This window comes from Ovis canadensis, chromosome 1 (assembly GCF_042477335.2).
Source record: "Ovis canadensis isolate MfBH-ARS-UI-01 breed Bighorn chromosome 1, ARS-UI_OviCan_v2, whole genome shotgun sequence".
Lineage (NCBI taxonomy): Eukaryota > Metazoa > Chordata > Mammalia > Artiodactyla > Bovidae > Ovis > Ovis canadensis.
This window is the reverse complement of record NC_091245.1, coordinates 37,680,651-37,699,156: the sequence shown is the minus strand read 5'-3', so window position 1 is coordinate 37,699,156 and position 18,506 is coordinate 37,680,651. Positions and strand designations below refer to the sequence as shown.

The window sequence follows — 18,506 nt, the reverse complement described above, 5'->3', positions numbered from 1 at the left end:
TATACCAGCTACAAGTATGTAAACATATACAGGTAACAACAAAATATGAAAAAAAGAATAGTGCAATTAAGGATTGCACTATTAAGGATTAACAGCGAAATTCTTCTAGTGCAAAAAAATTTAAAAACGAAGTTTTTGCTATAATCTAGTGTGTGCATACATAATCATGTCCAACTCTTTGAAACCCCTTGGACTATAGTCCACCACCAGGCTCCTCTGCCCATGGAACTTTCCAGGTAAGAATGTTGGAATGGGTTGCCATTTCCTCCTCTAGGGAACCTTCCCAATCCAGGGATGATCAAACCTGCATCCTGCATTGGCAAGTGGATTCTTTACTACTCCAATTTCAATTAAATGTTTTAAAACAGGTTTGTTTGTTTTTTTAAAGAAGACTTTAATAGGCCAGAGGTTAAAAGTACTAGAAGCATACAAGTAGGAAACAAAACTATCATTTATGGAATGGTTCTTATGTATTGGCACTGAGCTATACTAACTGGGGCATATATTAAATATATGCAACCTTCTACAATGTAGATATTATTGTTTGTATTATATAGAAGAAAAATTAGGCTGCTTATTTCACCCCCAAAGTATTTCCTCAAACGTCACCTTCTTAATAAGGCTTTTCCTGATCAACCTATCTAAAACTGCAAACCCACATTCTCTCCTGAATTCTTTATTCATCTTTCCTGCCTGGCACATATCATCTATACTATATAATTTATTACTTATTTTCTATCTCCCCCTACTAAAATGTAAGTTCTACAGGGCAGGGATTGTTTTGTTGTTGTTGTTGTTGTTTTCCTGTTCTCTTCTGAAATCCCAGACCCAGTGGAGGACTTGGCACTGAGTCGGTATCAATAAATACTTCATGAATGAACGAATGAACAGCTGAATGTACTGGTGAGGTGGTTCTGAACATCTGTTCTATTCAAAACCTTTCCACACCATTATATCAGAGTAACTCAGTGCATATAGATACAATGCATAGAAGCTGATCAGGAAGAAGATAAGTAGACTGGTGGCAAGGAACTAGGGATGAAGAATGAAAGAGAAGATGTTCTGCCTGGAGAAAGACAATGACATTTTTAAGATGTACAAAGTGTGCTCACTATACTCTTTCCTCAGGACAGAACATGATGATATGGGGTCTTGTGGCTTGGAATATGTAAGAACAGCTAAAGCTGAACTATATGATGAACTGAGCCTGAGCGAGGGCATGGTTTCCTCCAAGGACATCTCAAGTTCTAACAGCAAGCTGAAGGCTAATCAGGAAACCCCTGAAGAGCTAAGCAGATTTCTACAATCCTAAAGTACTGAGGGAGACTTGGAGTTCCCAGGTTCCACCAGGGAGCGAGAACGGATAAATACCTCAGACTTGATGGAATACCTGGAGGTCATGTGTTAGGAGCAAAGGCAACCCAAGAGAGTCCAAACCTTACCTGAACTGTACCTCTGCCTCACTGCACACACCCACTCACACACACACACACACACACGCACAGTGTCTCCTTGGACAGAGATAACATCGCCTTAAGCCTTCTGTAGCTGACGTACATAATATCAAATATTCAGTCTAACTTTATATTTGTTAGGGTCAGTAGTTGTAGGACATGGGCTTTGTTGATCTGCCGGCATGTGGAATCTTCCCGGACCAGGGATCAAACCCATATCCCCTACATTGGCAGGTAGATTCTTAACCACTAGACCACCAGGGAAGTCCGGGAAACAACTTAAAAGGACTTATAATATCTGAAAACCTGACACACTCTGCAAAGCCTGCTCTGCATGCTACCTTTAAGGTGGGCAAAGCAGCCAAGCCTGGAATTTTGGCATCTGAAGTGGCCTATGTTCTTCCCAGGCACATCTAACTATCACACTTCATACCAGTCAGAACCTACTACATTTCCAGAAAACCTTCTAAAATTAAATTCTGAAAACTTTAGGTCACAGCATTACTTTGACAAGAATTTAGAGAAAGTTCTTCAAACAACAAAAAACTGACAACAGTTTAAACACTGTGCTTACCTTCGAATATTTCTGTAATTCAGCATCATCAGCAATCTGTGTATCCAAAGTAGCGACCTAAATTCACAAGAAAAGATACTGTCAATATTTGTAAAAGCATAACTTTATTTCTTCCTAGGCTTTCTGAAAAAAATCTGTATAAAACCTATATATTGATAACTCCATCTAATCTTTTTTCTATGTTTCTAAAATCCATAACACATAAAATCTCAGAGAATATTTGCTTTTTTGTTGTCATTGTTCTCCACAACAATCTTTTTTTTTTCATAAATGATTCAAAAGTTGAACTAGAAGGTGATAGGCAAATATATGTACTATTTTTAAAAATCCATGACACCTAAAATTTTAATTTAATCCTCCATTATATTAAAGCCATAAAAATTTTATTCTTTTCACAAAACCAAGACTATGGTCATTTTTATTTCTAAACCTAATCCTTGAAACAAAGTTTGCAAGGTCATTAAAATCAGAGAAGTTTGGAAAAACTGAAGCACCTGAATTTCCACAGCAAGCTCAAACCATTTCCCTAGGAGAAAGAGTCAGCAAGGACAGAAACAAAAGACCTGGACTGGTGGGCAGATGGTGGAATCCTGGAAGCTTTTAATCCTGGCCTAAAACTACTGTTCTGAGCTTCAGTGGTAGACATCCACAGAAATGAATTCCTTGCAAGCAGAACATTTCACTGATGATTTGCATCTGTAAGTTGTTAATAAAATACAGTGCGTCTGGAGGGAGGGGATACGTTAAACAGTGGTTCAGCTAAATCTTCTACAAGTACTGCACTTCAGATAAATAGATTCTGGATGAAAACACAGTAAGAAAGACTAGAGTATGTGCACACAGGCAGATATGCACATTTGTGTGTACACATTCACTCATCCATCTTGCCTGGCTTCTCCTTTCATTGCCTCATCCCTTTCACTTTAAATTTCCAACTCCAAATTCTGTCTCCTCTTTCGAGCCCCTTGGTTATGACCTCATCATGTGAGAGATTAAATTTGGAAGGGTAGTTATAAAGAGGAGAATGTGCATATTCAGTCGTGTCCAACTCTTTGTGACACTATGGACTGTAGCCCACCAGGCTCCTCTGTCCATAGGATTTCCCAGGCAAGAATATTGGAGTGGGTTGCCATTTCCTACTCTGGGGGATCTTCCCAACCCAGGGATCGAGCCCGCATCTCCTATGTCTCCTGTACTGCAGGCAGATTCTTTACCGCTGAGCCACCAAGGATGCCCCAAAGAGGACAAATTTTTAACCAAAAAGAGCTCATTTAAAACCAACCATTTAAAAACACTGGTACACCAAACTATTTTGAATATTAACCACTCTGAATTGTAGAAAGGTCATTTGCTAGGTGATAGGCGAATGACAAAATAGCTCCAAAATCTACGAAGTAAAGAAGCAGCAGTTCATGATGACCAACATGCAAGCACAAGACTAGCAAGAAGAGAAAGTATAAACTATTTTGACTCATGTTAATGACACTGGAAAATGTCTGACAATAGATAGTGGCTAGAACAGAAAAAAAATCTCTCCAACCAGCCAACAAATACTAATGACAAACATATGTAAGAAAATGTGAATAACAATAGAAATTTAACAGAATACTTTATTACTAACACGTTTAATGGGCACTGCAGAGGCTTTTCTAAGCGCAGCCTTCTGGTTTCATGTGGATTCATTTGGGGAAATGTAATCAATCCTTTACTCAATGAATCTAATAACAGGTGAAAGGAAGTCTAATGGACCACTGGCACTATAAACTTATACCTAACCTAAATTACTTCCTGTTCTCCCAAATACATTTGATAATCATTCTTTCATTTTTCTCATAAAACTGTAACATTCTTTGTGAAACATAGGACTAATATCCACAGCCCTTTCAGTGTACAATAAAACAAACAGATCATAAAAGCAATCATAAAAATGCCAGCAATTTTAAGCAGCTGATACAGGTTATAAATTTAGAGGCAAGTGCTCTCTCTCCTAACATTTTTCAGCCTATTGTTAACTTAAATGGTCCCAACATGAACTGAGTGTTTGTTAATTGTAACTGAAACTTGTTTGCAGTCCTTACCTGTTCTTGCAGTCTAAAATGAAAAAATAAAATTAATTAATTGATCCAATAGGGAAAAAAGCACAGGAAGAAAAAATAAAGGCAGGCTGGTTATTCTTTGAGTCTCCCATTTCTTTCAATTGTGGCATTAGGAGAATGACATAGAATGAGACATGAGTGTTTTTTATTAGAAGATTTTAACATACCATTACTTCATAATCAGGGCCCAGTACATTTTCCCATCTGGATTTCAGCTCATTTTCTGGAGAGTCTGGGGATTTTTCTGGATTTAAAAAAAAAAAAAAAAGTTGAAGCTACTGTGAGTTAAACCCACTAAACTACTGAATTCTTCCATAACATCACAGTTTGAGTAAGTAAAAGGGAAATGAATAAAAAGGAAAGTGTATTAACTTAGGTCCATTTAGGTAAAGTTAATCAGAGGTGACTTATAAGACATGTAAAAGACTGGTGGTGACCAAACTATGAATAGGGCTTCTGCTGTTAAGGAATATTTTAAACAAAAAAGGAAATGATAAGTTATCAATGAAATCTGAATTATATAGTTTATATGCAAACATCCTGTGGTTTATAAGTAAAATGTTATCTGGCTTTGCTTTATGCTATGTTAGGAAAAAGAAAATTTAAGGTGAATGTTAATCACTTCAGCGTAGTACCTTTCACTCACCCACAGAAGTGTAAAAACCTATCAAGATATCTATACTATCAACAAGGCACACCAACATGACCCAATCAAGCTTTTTACTTGGGTGGATATAAAAGTTTGTCTGATCTAATTCAAGCAATGAGTTGCATGAGCTTTAATGTAACAAAAACTTTGGTTTTACTTTGGTCCTTTGTGGCTATGTGGTTATCATACCTTTATGATTTTCTTACTTAAGGGGAGTACTGCCTTTTTTGCATAGGTCAGATGATTTTTAAAAGTGAAGACAGATTTTAAGTGTCCTGCTTATCCTCCATACAACCTTAGCCAGAAGCTCAATGCAGTTTGCAGTCTGAATAATACCTAATAGACAAAAATCAAAGTACTAAAACTATAATTTCAATTTAGATCCACAATGGTAGCAGACAATAAACAGATCTCCACCTTTTTTCTTTAAGAAAAACTCAATTGTGTCACAAGAGTGGACAAGTCACAGAACACTTACCACAACTGATATAACCATCTGTCTAAAATCAAACTTGCAAGATCAGCTTTTTCAAGCCTTCTGCAGACATCTAATCTCAGATGCATATAATGCTTAATTACGTAGTACAAATCATTAAGTAAAACAGACTAACCTCAAAAATCAGAAACTAAGACTAATGAACACTAAAAAACTTATATTACTAGATTTACAAAAGCATATCCACAAAGTAACTGCATTAACTGATGTGCTAGATTACATTTCGAGGATAACTGACTAAAGAGCCTATTAAAAACAAAATATCCTTCATGCGGGTACTGCACCTTTGTGCCTACTCTATTAACATTTCCATAAGAAATTACATTAAGAGTTCTATTACATTTCTTACAGACACCAGTTTCTTTTGTGGTAGGCTAATTTAAAAAAATTTGTAATGTGTTGGTTGACCTGCAAGCTTACAAACATGATATATAAAGAAACTTCATACACATGTATAAGATGTTTATTTCACCTACAATTCTTTTGAGTTTATTTTTACCTCAGTCATACCATGAAGTCACAGTCCTGAGTTTTAAAGCAGAGAACAAAGGCCTATGTACCAGAGGAAAGAGATTACTTTCAGCAGCTCAATAAATGCTAGGCAACACAAAATGATCACACCCAAAAAGTGAATATTAAGATGATCTGACGCAATTATTTCATTGGCAACTAAGAATATGCCAACTATTGCCACCTTGGAATGTGGATTGTTTTGAACTAAAGACAGCCAAGATCCAGCAGACTCAGGAAATATGTTCATCCCTCCCTTAACCACCTAAAGGAATCTAGCTAGGGAACATGTACCAGAAAGAGAGCTATAACCAGAGACAAGTTTGTTTGTTTTTTTTTTTTCACAATATTGTGGAGGCCCCCCTGTATGACCAGACCCTCCTAGAGTTTTATTTATTTTTTAATCTTTATTTTATATTGGGGTATAGCTGATTATGGAGTAGAGAATGGCAACCTACCCCAGCATTCTTGCCTGGAAAACTCCATGGACAGAGGAGCCTGGTGGGCTACTGTCCACAGAGTTGAAAAGAGTTGGACATGACTGAGTGATCAAGCACACATTAAGCACGCAGCCAATTAACAAAGCTGTGACAGTTTCAGGTGAATAGAGAATGGACTCAGCCATGCATTCTCCTCCAAACTTCCTTCCCATCCAGGCTGCCACATAACACTGATCAGAGTTCCATGTTCTATATTCAGTAGGTCCTTGTTGGTTATCCATTTTAAATATAGCCGTGTGTACATATCCATCCCAAACTCCCTCACTATCCCTTCCCCTCAACTTTCCCCCTAGCCCGATCCCCACAACCTCATTCTCAAAGTCTGTGAGTCTGTTTCTGTTTTATAAGTTCACTTGTATCATTTCTTCTTAGATTCCACATATAATGGATGTCACATGATATTTCTACTTCTCTGTCTGACTTCCTTCACTCAATAGGACACTCTGTAGGTCCATCCACATTGCTGCAAATAGCATTGTTTCATTCCTTTTAATGGCTGAGTAATATTCTATTGTGGGCTTCTCTGGTGGCTCAGATGGGAAAGAATCCACCTGTGACACAGGAGACCAGGGTTCGATCCCTGGGTTAGGAAGATCCCACGGAGAAGGGAATGGCTACCCACTACAGTACACATGTCTGGAGAATTCCAAGGACAGAGGAGCCTGGAGGGATACAGTCCATGGCATCGTAGAGTCAGTCATGACTGAGCAACTAAGCACACAATATTTCATTGTATATATATATCACACCAGAGACAACTTTTTAAATCTGAAAAACCTATCTGCATAGCTGGGCAAATTTCTAATTATCAAACATCTGCTCTTCTTGTCATCCTGTAAATTACTCCTCCCATTGGAAGGCCCAGGCCCCCATCCCATTCCTTAGCTCAGGATAGCGTAGAAGCCTCAATTGCCCAACTTGCTTTAAAGGGCTCACATTTTTATGGGACTCCTACACATAGAAAATTTGTGTTTCTCCTGTGTGACTCTATCTTATGTTAATTTAATTATTAGACCAACCAAAGAAACTAGAAGGGAAGAGGGAAAATGGGTCTGCCCCTTCAGCAAAAAGAGTTAACATAACAGTTGGAAGAAATTGGTCTAACTCTCTAACTGAAATTATATACACTCATTAAAAAAAAAAAAATAGGAGTGAGGTTGATCTTTTGAGCAGATATTTCTAAAAATATTTCTCACTTTATTTTTTTTTACTGTTTTTTTTTTCTTTTAGGCTGAGCCTCATGGCATGTAGTATCTTAGTTCACTGACCAGGGATCAAACCTGTGCCACACGCACTGAGCACACAGTCTTAACTACTGGACCATCTGGAAAACCCATATTTCTAACTTTAGAAAGTATTTGCTTTTCACTTGATAATTCACGGTTCACCTATCTGGGCTCACATGAATTTAAATAGAAAAAATTAACTGCAATTTACTTGGATCAAAAAGAACAACCCTAAATTTCCAAACAATATGAAGTTTTAAAATTTGACTCAAGTGTTTACTCCTTCCTTCAGGCCCTTCTTTCCTGACAGAAGACAATCAAAGCCAAAAGTCAAAGTTTGACCATGGATGAAGTTTAAGCATTCCATTTCATTCAACTGGCAAGACTTTCCTAAATGCCTCTGTACAGGGAACTGAGTGAGATTTTGACTGAAAATGCGTGCTGAATAGAGTCAACTAGAGTAGCAAAGGAGACATACCACAAAGCCCAAAGGTAAAGGTACTCATCAATTACAAAGAAAATTAAATAATAAATATATAGCAACCAGGAAATTTGGTAAAATATATAAAAATGTATACACTATTGTTATGGTGAAAAGGAAATATTATTATATGTATACAGATAGCTATATCAATGTTAATACACAAGCTAAAGTATGCAGTAATTAAAAATGCTGACATCATCACACTAATAAAAACATATTCAAAATCAACATAATTAAACAGCGATTAAACAAAAATATGCTTATTCTCAACTGCCATAAGTGTTAAGATGCTGATATTAACAATATCTTATTTTATATCTTCAAAAATACCTCTAAAATTCTTCACATTATGTTAACTATAAAGAGAGACAATGGTTAACAAATGATAAAGTCAAATTACTTTGACTGCTTTGAATTGAATGCTTTGTGCCTACCCAGTATTTCTAAGGCTTGCATGTTGTCATTTTTTAGATCCTCCATTCTTTCTTCAGTTTTCTCCTCTTCATCCAAATTAGTTTCCGTTTCCACTGCTCCAGTCAGAAACAAGGCTGGTGTTTTTGGTGGTTCTACCACAGTTCCTAAAATAGGAATTGTTAATTTGAATCACTATCAGATAAAGATCATATTTAAGTTAGCTTATTTCACTGCTGTTCTTCCATTTCACAACCTTATTACAAACATCTCAGGTAACTTACACATTTTATTCCTTTTTTTAAAATGCCATTTGTGATAATGGCTCAATTCTTTAGAAAACACACTTGTAGTATTAGGCCACCTAATGCAAAGAGCTGATTCATTAGAAAAAACCCTGAGGCTAGGAAAGATTGAAGGCAGGAGAAGGGGATCACAGGAGATGAGACTGTTGTATGGCAACACCGACTCAATGGACATGAGTTTTGAGCAAACTCTGGGAGATGGTGAAGGACATGGAAGCTTGGCATGCTGCAGTCCATGGGGTTCCAAAGAACAGGACATGACTGAGCAACTGAATAACAAGTGAACAACAAGGAACTAGGCAACAAGAAGAAAAAAGCAAGGTAAAGTTTACAACGAAGCAGGATGACAATACAGCCTTGGGGAGTGGGGGAGGAGGAGAACCTTGGGGGCCATAGTGCTCACTGCTGTGGTGGGCAGGGAGCAGATAAGCAGAAGCCAGTTCCATTGTTTTGGGCAATTTTGGTTCTGGTATGATCTCATCATGAGTTTAACAAATAACTACAGAAGTAAGCTTGGGAATGAGAAGGAAAAGGGAGATAATTCCTCTGGTTGCAGAGGTTCTTCTCTTAGCTAAGCTTTTAATCTCAACAATGTCAATTACTCTCTCTTAAACACAAGAAGGTTGTATGAGAACCATTTTGTTGTGTTAGTCACACAGTCGTGTCTGACTCTTTGTGACCGCAGGGACTGAAGCCTGCCAGAATCATTTTAGGTTATTTTTAAATAACCACAGTTCAGTCAGTCAGTTCAGTCGCTCAGTCATGCCCGACTCTTTGCGACCCCCTCGAATGAAGCACACCAGGCTTCCCTGTCCATCACCAACTCTTGGAGCTTGCTCAAACTCATGTCCATCGAGTCAGTGATGCCAGCCAACCATCTCATCCTCTGTCATCCCCTTTTCCTCCTGCCTTCAATCTTTCCCAGCATCAGGGTCTTTTCCAATGACTCAGTTCTTTGCATCAGGTGGCCAAAGTATTGGAGTTCCAGCTTCAACATCAGTCCTTCTAATGAATATTCAGGACTGATTTCCTTTAGGATGGATTGGTTGGATCTCCTTGCAGTTCAAGGGACACTCAAGTTTTCTCCAACACCACAGTTCCAAAGTATAAATTCTTTGGTGCTCAGCTCCCTTTATAGTCCAACTCTCACATTCATACATGATTACTGGAAAAACCATAGCTTTGACTAGACGGACCTTTGTTGGCAAAGTAATGTCTCTGCTTTTTAATATGCTGTCTAGGTTGGTCATGGCTTTTCTTTCAAGGAGTAAGTATCCTTTAATTTCATGGCTGCAGTCACCATCTGCAGTGATTTGGGAGCCGCTCAAAAAAAGTCTCTCATTATTTCCATTGTTTCCCCATCTATTTGCCATGAAATGATGGGACTGGAAGCCATGATCTTAGTTTTCTGAATGTTGAGTTTTAAGCCAACTCTTTCACCCTCCTCTTTCACTTTCATCAAGAGGCCCTTTAGTTCTCTGCTTTCTACCATAAGGGTGGTGTCATCTGCATATCTGAAGTTATTGATATTTCTCCCAGCAATCTTGATTCCGGCTTGTGCTTCATCCAGCCTGGCATTTCGTATGATGTACTCTACATACAAGTTAAATAAACAGGGTGACAATGTACAACCTTGATGTACTCCCTTCCTGATTTGGAATCAGTTTGTTGTTCCATGTCCAGTTCTAATTGTTGCTTCTTAACCTGCATATAGATTGACCTGCATGCATAAATAACTACAAGTGACTTACAAAGTATTCCTACAAAAATATTGAACTCGGGCTTCCCTAGTGGTCCAGTAGTTACAAATCTGCCTTGCAATACAAGGGACACTGGTTTAATCCCTGGTCCAGGAAGATTCCACATGTAGGAGAGCAACTAAGCCCACATGTCACAACTACTGATCCAGCACTCTAGACCTGGCAATCTAAAACTACTGGAACCCATGTGGTGCAACTACTGAAGTCCTTGCACCTAGGGCTCGTGCTCTATAACAAGAGAAGCCACCACATTGAGAAGCCTGCACACTGCAACAAAGAGTAGCTCCTGCTCACTGCAACTAGAGAAAGCCTGTGTGTAACAATGAAGACCCAGAACAGCCAAAAAACTAAATAAGTAAATAAATCTTAACAACAACAAAAATGAACTTGAATGTAAGGCTTTAGCTCTAGCTCCCAACTCACAAGAAACATGCGGGATAGAGGAACAACTTAAATAACACCACAGGAAACAATCAAATTCTGAATGTAGTATTCCAGTGACAAATGAGCAAATCCCTCCAAAAAGTCTATGCTATGGAGGCAAGGACAAGGGATTCTTCTATACTAAAAAAAAAAAAAAAAAAAGTATAATACATGCAATGAGTACAATGCATAAAAATCAATTATCTTGATTTTATGAGGATTTTAAGAGGAGTAAGGGAGGTGGAAAAAGGAGTTACAAAAGACATTTGGGAGCAATTGGGAAACTTTAACTATGTGTTAGGTATTTGATTGGGGGCAGGAGAAGAAGGGGACGACAGAGGATGAGATGGCTGGATGGCATCACCAACTCAATGGACGTGAGTCTGAGTGAACTCCGGGAGTTGGTGATGGACAGGGAGGCCTGGCGTGCTGCGATTCATGGGGTCGCAGAGTCAGACATGACTGAGCGACTGAACTGAACTGAACTGAACTGAATTACTATTAATTTTCTCTGGATAATGATATCATGGCTATTTTTAGAAGCTGTAAACTGAAGTACCTAGGACTAATGATATCTACAACTCACTCTTAAATGGTTCAGAAAAAGCTAAATAGATGAAGCAAACATGGCTAAGTTAACTGCTGAAATCTAAATGATGGATTCTGTGGTTATTTTTCATATCATTTTCCAATTTTCCTGTGTGTTCAAACATTTTTACAATAAAAAGTTAAAAAAAATAAGTTAAAAGTTCTTATATGAAACTTAATATGACCTTAAGATCTTAATATGACATTTTAAACCACATTTTTTTTGTTGTTGTTGTTGCACCGGATCTTTGTTGCTGCATGCTGGCTTTCTCTAGTTGTGATGAAAAGGGGCTACCCTTCATTGTAGTACATCGTGGTAGCTTCTCCTGTTGCAGAGCACAGGCCCCAGACACTCGGGCTTCAGTCGTTGCAGGGCTTCAGCAGTTGCAGTACATGGGCTGAGCTGCTCCACAGCACGTGGAATCTTCCTAGTTCAAGGATCGAACCTGTGTGTCCTGCACAGGCAGGCAGATTCCTATCCACTGAGCCACCAAGGAAGTTCCATAGGATTTTTAGAACGTTCATCTTTTCAGCTCAGTTCAGTTCAGTCACTCAGTCGTGTCCGACTCTTTGCGACCCCATGAATCGCAGCGTGCCAGGCCTCCCTGTACATCACCAACTCCCGGAGTTCACTCAGATTCACGTCCATCGAGTCAGTGACGCCATCCAGCCATCTCATCCTCTGTTGTCCCCTTCTCCTCCTGCCCCCAATCCCTCCCAACAGCAAAGTCTTTTCCAGTGTGTCAACTCTTTGCATGAGGTGGCCAAAGTACTGGAGTTTCAGCCTCAGCATCAGTCCTTCCAAAGAAATCCCAGGGATGATCTCCTTAAGAATGGACTGGTTGGATCTCCTTGCAGTACAAGGGACTCTCAAGAGTCTTCTCCAACACCACACTTCAAAAGCATCAATTGTTCGGCGCTCAGCCTTCTTCACAGTCCAACTCTCACATCCATACATGACCACAGGAAAAACCATGGCCTTGACTATACGGACCTTAGTCGGCAAAGTAATGTCTCTGTTTTTGAATATGTTATCTAGGGTGGCCATAACTTTTCTTCCAAGGAGTAAGCGTCTTTTAATTTCATGGCTACAGTTACCATCTGCAGTGATTCTGGAGCCCCCAAAAATAAAGTCTGACACTGTTTCCCCATCTATTTCCCATGAACTGATGGGACCAGATGCCATGATCTTCGTTTTCTGAATGTTGAGCTTTAAGCCAACTTTTTCACCCTCCTCTTTCACTTTCATCAAGAGGCTCTTTAGTTCCTCTTCACTTTCTGCCATAAGGGTGGTGTCATCTGCATATCTGAGGTTATTGATATTTCTCCCAGCAATCTTGATTCCAGCTTGTGTTTCTTCCAGTCCAGCATTTCTCATGATGTACTCTGCATAGAAGTTAAATAAGCAGGGTGACATTATACAGCCTTGATGTACTCCTTTTCCTATTTGGAACCAGTCTGTTGTTCCATGTCCAGTTCTAACTTTTAATACACACTAAATGTACAGCCCAGTGCCAGTAAAACAAATGCCAGCCAGACGCTGCTGATGTAGCTTGGGGAAAAGAGTTACACACTAGGCAGAGTGCAAAGTACAAAGCAATACATGATTGTTTGTGTGTTACAAATAGTATGCAAATTGATATACAAATAAGTATACACAAGGTATGCAAATAAAAAGAGTTTAGAGGAGAAAAGGTAAGATTTTTGAAAGGCAGGGGAAGGGGCATCACTCAAGAGCTAGAAGCTGTGCAGTCCGTTTCAGTAAAATAGACTTAACTGCTGCCTATAAAGAAGGCACACAGAGATGTGTTAGATGGGACAGTGGGTAGAGACATAACCACTCCCCTACATTACAGTGGCCACACACAAAACAGGTGACCACAAAGTAGTATGATAAATGCTCCAGCAAAGTGCTGGAGGGTACTAAAGGGTATGAAACACATAGGAAGGACACCCAAACCATGGAAGAAGTGCAGATTTAGGGTCAAAACCTATCACAATAAAAATTTAAAATGTAGGCATGCCCAGTAAAGAACTGCCGATTCACAGATGACACAGTTCATTTGAGACAGCAGACTAAAGCCAAGGGAGCTGCTGAAAACTATTATAGTGGTATAAATATTTATGCAAACCTTTTAAGGTCAATATAGCATATGTACAATTTGTATTATTTAGCCAGTTTTAAATTTCACACATACAATGCAGTTGACAGAGCATCTACCTTTCAGCAAAATTTTCACTATCATATAAAACTTTAAAAGTTCCAATGTAAATATCAATATAATTCAATATCAATTGAAAGCAAAAGTTTCCAGGATATAATAATATACCTTCAGAGAATGGGAAAAAAAATATATTCAACTTCTAACAAATTTTAATGAAACTATTTCCCACTCACTAGTTATGTAAGTAGTCATTCAACTTAAATTGAATGTGTTCCCATAATTACCAAATTTGTTGATTTATCTGTAAGCTGAGAATTAAAAATTGGCATGTATAGAATTATGTATTTGTTCCATAAATCTGCTATTCTTATAATCAAAATAACAATATAATTTTATAAATCAAAGCTTCCTTTGAAATCCATGTTTTATTTTCTCTTGCTACAGTTCACAGAGTAAATCAAGAAATATTAGAATCAAATATTAGAAGTAATATGAAACCTTAAGTCTGCAAAATGTCAAAGCATTAGACAAATGAGAGCCTCTGGAACAAAGGTTGGCAAAGCTTTACTATTTAAACACAAGTAATAAATGAAATTCGGAAGCTTTTGGGGAAAATGACTTCCATCTCCATTTAGAGACGCTGTCAGAGATGAATGCATATCAGGGTTCACGTTCTAACATTTGGACTGGCATATTATAATAGGCAAAGGAAATTCTTCTTCAAGGCATAAATGAGCTGATTCACTTCTCCATCACTGGGTTACATAAGGTAGGCAGTTTTTCCTTTCCAGACTTAGAGAACATCATAATTGAGTTATTTTTCTAAACCCAGACTACAAGGTTGGAGGAGGGACAGTGGAATTAATTACCTCTGTCTGAGGGCCCTTCATGTAAAGAAGCAGACAAGGATGTTTTCCTTCGAACTAGGGTTAGGTGTACCACTTGTCCTGCATTTCGTAACACTTCAACAACATCCTGGTTGGCAAAACCCTGAATATTCACACCATCAACCTACAACATTAAGAGATACATTAAACAAAGGTTTTGAATGCAAATTTAGTAGTAAAACATGCTGACAAACTTCCTGAGAAACTAGAAAGCAAACTGAAACCCATATTCCTAAGTCATACATTTGACTTACAGCCTGAAAAAGGCAGTGGATCTTAGTCTCTGATGCTATTCAACAGCCAAAGTGCCATAAAATGTGGTCAATTTTTATACACAGCTCTCAAGATGTATTAATAGAAGCCCTAAGAGACCATCCAATACTTCACCCCTGTACCATATAACACTGTGTGATATTTTCCAGAAGGAACTAATCTCCCTCCATTAGGTTTTCCAGTATTTTTAAAAAGCATGTGAAAGAAGGCATTTACTAATCTCAATCAAGTCCAGTCATACATTCTTTTTGTTTTGGAAGGGGTTTGTTTTGTTTTTGTTTCTATTGGGCTCTAGACAAAGGGTTGTGAAATATCTCTGCAAGTTATGCCCCACCAGGGAGATGTCCATTCTGGTTTTCCTAGGGGAGCTTCCTGAGCTTTTGCTTTTGCTTGGAGTCACTGCTCTTGCTGGCAGTAACCTCTTCAGGTCCACTGCTGAGTGGCTCCTCCTTGGAAGCCAATTTCCTCTTTTCCTTGGGACTCTCTTGTTTCCTGACTCTTCAGGGTCACTAACTGGTTCTTCTTTGGTGAAAGTTTTCTTCCTCTTGGAAAGACTTCTACTGCCAGCTGTTTCTTCAAGATCACTACGAACCAGCTCCTCCTTGGAAAAATGATTTCTTCTTCTTGGGTTTGAAGAAGGAGACAGATGGGTCTTCCATTCCATTCTTCTGAGAGCCTCCTGGGGCCCTTCATTTTTCTTCTTTTTGAGTCTTTCTCTTGTCTCCTCACACTCCTCTGGGATACTACTGCTTTCTGAAGATGCCAGGGCAACTGCAGCCAGCCCTCTCGTTTCCTTCTTCAAGCATTTCTTCTGTCTCGCCAGCTTCCTAGTCATCTTAACAGCCATTTCCCCTACTTGACCCACTGCCTCCTTCATAACAGATTTTTTCCTAGGGTCTCTCCAGTCTCACTGAAGGACTGCTGCTTGTCACCTTGTTCCTAAGTCTTTCCCCAAATGTACAGGTGGGTACCTCAGAGAAGCAACCAACTTGTAGAGCAAAGTTGCATTTGCTTGCCAGGCATCAGGAGATGCGGTCTTTGTTCTTAGCAGCTGCTCAGCCAATGAAGGTAGAGTGGAAAATGAGTCCATATTTTGCAGACTCCTTGTCTTCAGGGCTCTGGAAACTTCATCTCTTTGCTGGGCCCAGGGAATCACACCCTTAAGTCCAACAGAACTAGTAGGTCTCCTCACTCAATCTTCAAGCTAGTCAAACCACTGCTTAACTTTTTCCCCTAAGATTTTCTCCAAAGTTTTATCACCAGTCCCAAAATGGTCAATTCCAGCAACATTTCCTAAGCCAACACTGGAAAGACAAGGGTCATGAAAGGGGCTTCCTTAAATGGACTTGAAGGACAAGCATTCAAATTATACCAACATTTGTTTCTGATTGAATCACTAAATTAAATGTGTGTCTACCTGCTTCAAAATTATTATGAAAATAAACTGTAAAATTAAACTAATTTCTACTAAATGGAGGAAATACCAATCTCAACTGATGAAAGGCGATGACTATATTCTCAAGTACATAGAATATCTCAATTCTGTATATACTCAAAATTACTATGCAAGAAGGAGGGGACATATGTATACCTATGGCTGATTCATGTGTATGACAGAAACCAATATAACATTCTAAAGCAATTATCCTTCAATTAAAAATTTCTTTTAATTACTATTAATAGAAAAACTACTTTCACAATGATAAATAGTTCCAGTAAATGGTCTATTAGTTGCATATAAAATTGATGAATTTAAAGAACACAAAGAGGTGCTTGAAAAGTGTTTTCTAGGAGAATGTTAGAGCATCTTTCAAATATATGTGTATGCATATTATATAATATACATATGTATATAGTATTTTTTTCCTTACCAAAACCATTAATGACTCCTTTCTTCACAGGCAGTTAAAAAAAATTAGAATGGATAAATGACTACTGTATAATATGAACAATAATATCCAATTTCATGGGATAAACCACAGTGGAAAAGAATATTAAAAATGAATGTATATATATATATATATGTGTGTGTATAAAATAAAGTCACTTTGCTATACAGCAGAGATTGGCACAACATTGCAAATCACCTTATACTTCAATTTAAAAAAAGTTTTTAATTAAAAAAATTAAGGACCATGAGAGTCCAAATTGATATAATTTCACTGTACAAACTTAATTTTTTAAAACATTATAAAACTAAATTAAGCCATTTCCATTGCATATATATTATAATAATGATAACTCCCCCCTCCCTCAACTTGATTCAATCCTGTAACAGAGGGCAGTTACTTACAGCAACTATCTGGTCATTCACTTGAATCTGACCATTGTGATATGCGGCGCTGCCAGGTATTATACTTTTCACATAAATCCCTGAAGCTTCTCCTAAGATGCACAAAACATATGGAAAAAAGCTCTAATTAGGCCTTGATTGCAAAATTCATATCAAGAGGTTAATTAGCTAAAGGGGCTCACTGGAGGCTTGATAAATGCTGTTCTGAACACAAGCAGAGAAACTGATGGATTATTTAAAACTGTCACCATCACAAGGGACTCAAATTTGAAATTACTTGACTGATACCTATTTTTGGAAAAATAATCAGTAATGGAACCTCGATGAAATGCACTCCAATATCAGCTAGAATTTAGGGGAGCTCAGATTAAGTCTCCCCTTCTCTTAGTCTTTCTCCCTTCTCACTGGTGACCTGGCATAAGCCTTCATCATTCATTACTTACCAGCATGAAGACAAGAGGGTCCTAGTAGGTCTTCCTGCCTATAGTTAGTTGACTACTCACATTAGCTTCTATCTGACTATCTATCTTTAGATCTCATAATACATATATATAAATTACAACTGTATAGAAACTATACATGCCTATGGGAAGGGGTTGGAAGAGAAGTTAGAAACAGAAAGACCATAGCTCTGGATGATTTTATACTTTTATCTCAATTTCAAATGCACTTAAAATATTGTCTATAGAAGGAAAATAAACATCATTGGTTCCTACAGCCTATGAAATAAAATGTAAATTTGATAGAATCACATTCAAGGACTTCCTTAATTTGCCCCAAACTTTCTTTTTTATTTCGACTTCCAACTACCATCCACTCCAATAAGACAGAAGTCTAGACACACGAGACTCATGATGTTCCACCAAAGCTCCAAGTATTTTCATGACTGTATCCCTTTTCTCATTTTTTTTCTTCCTGTTGATCTCATTCCCGCTGTCAAAATCCTTCTCCTTTACCATGTTTAGTACAAATATCTATTTCTTTGTGAATTCTCCATTTCCCGCTGACAGAATGAGTTTTTCATCTGCCATATGATGAGTTTATTTGTATCTCTGCTAAAACATATATTTCATTTATCCTCAAACAACTGAGAGTTATTTGCACATTTGTCTCCCTGAACAGACATTTCTTACATTCATTTTTCTACTCCCTCTGAAACTAAGCAAACCAACTGCTCAAAAGTTCCAAAGAATAAAGCAAAAATTATTTTGAAAGACTGCACATTAAAAAGCATAATGAGTTATAGAATATTCTAGTTTTTGGATTCAATGCTACTTCTCCATTCCCTGCTCGAGTCCCAAAAACTTCTTTTGAAGATAAAGTAAAATGTTTCTTTTCTTCATTCAGTAACATAAACATCAATTTTTCTCAATTATCTATCAGCTACTCACTTCATTTTACTCTGTAAGTAT

General features: G+C 37.9%; 1 protein-coding gene across 6 annotated transcripts in view; it reads right to left on the bottom strand.

Annotated features, from left to right (window-relative positions):
• PATJ (PATJ crumbs cell polarity complex component) overlaps window positions 1-18,506 on the bottom strand; it is a 394,842-nt gene that overhangs the window by 321,769 nt on the left and 54,567 nt on the right. For all 6 annotated transcript variants that reach the window (XM_069593029.1, XM_069593048.1, XM_069593038.1 and 3 more), the window contains exons 10-14: window positions 17,095-17,186; window positions 14,511-14,652; window positions 8,424-8,567; window positions 4,292-4,368; window positions 2,029-2,085 (exon numbers count right to left, since the gene is read on the bottom strand). In XM_069593029.1, coding sequence (XP_069449130.1) covers window positions 2,029-2,085; window positions 4,292-4,368; window positions 8,424-8,567; window positions 14,511-14,652; window positions 17,095-17,186 — 512 coding nt within the window. The remainder of the gene's footprint in view (window positions 1-2,028; window positions 2,086-4,291; window positions 4,369-8,423; window positions 8,568-14,510; window positions 14,653-17,094; window positions 17,187-18,506) is intronic.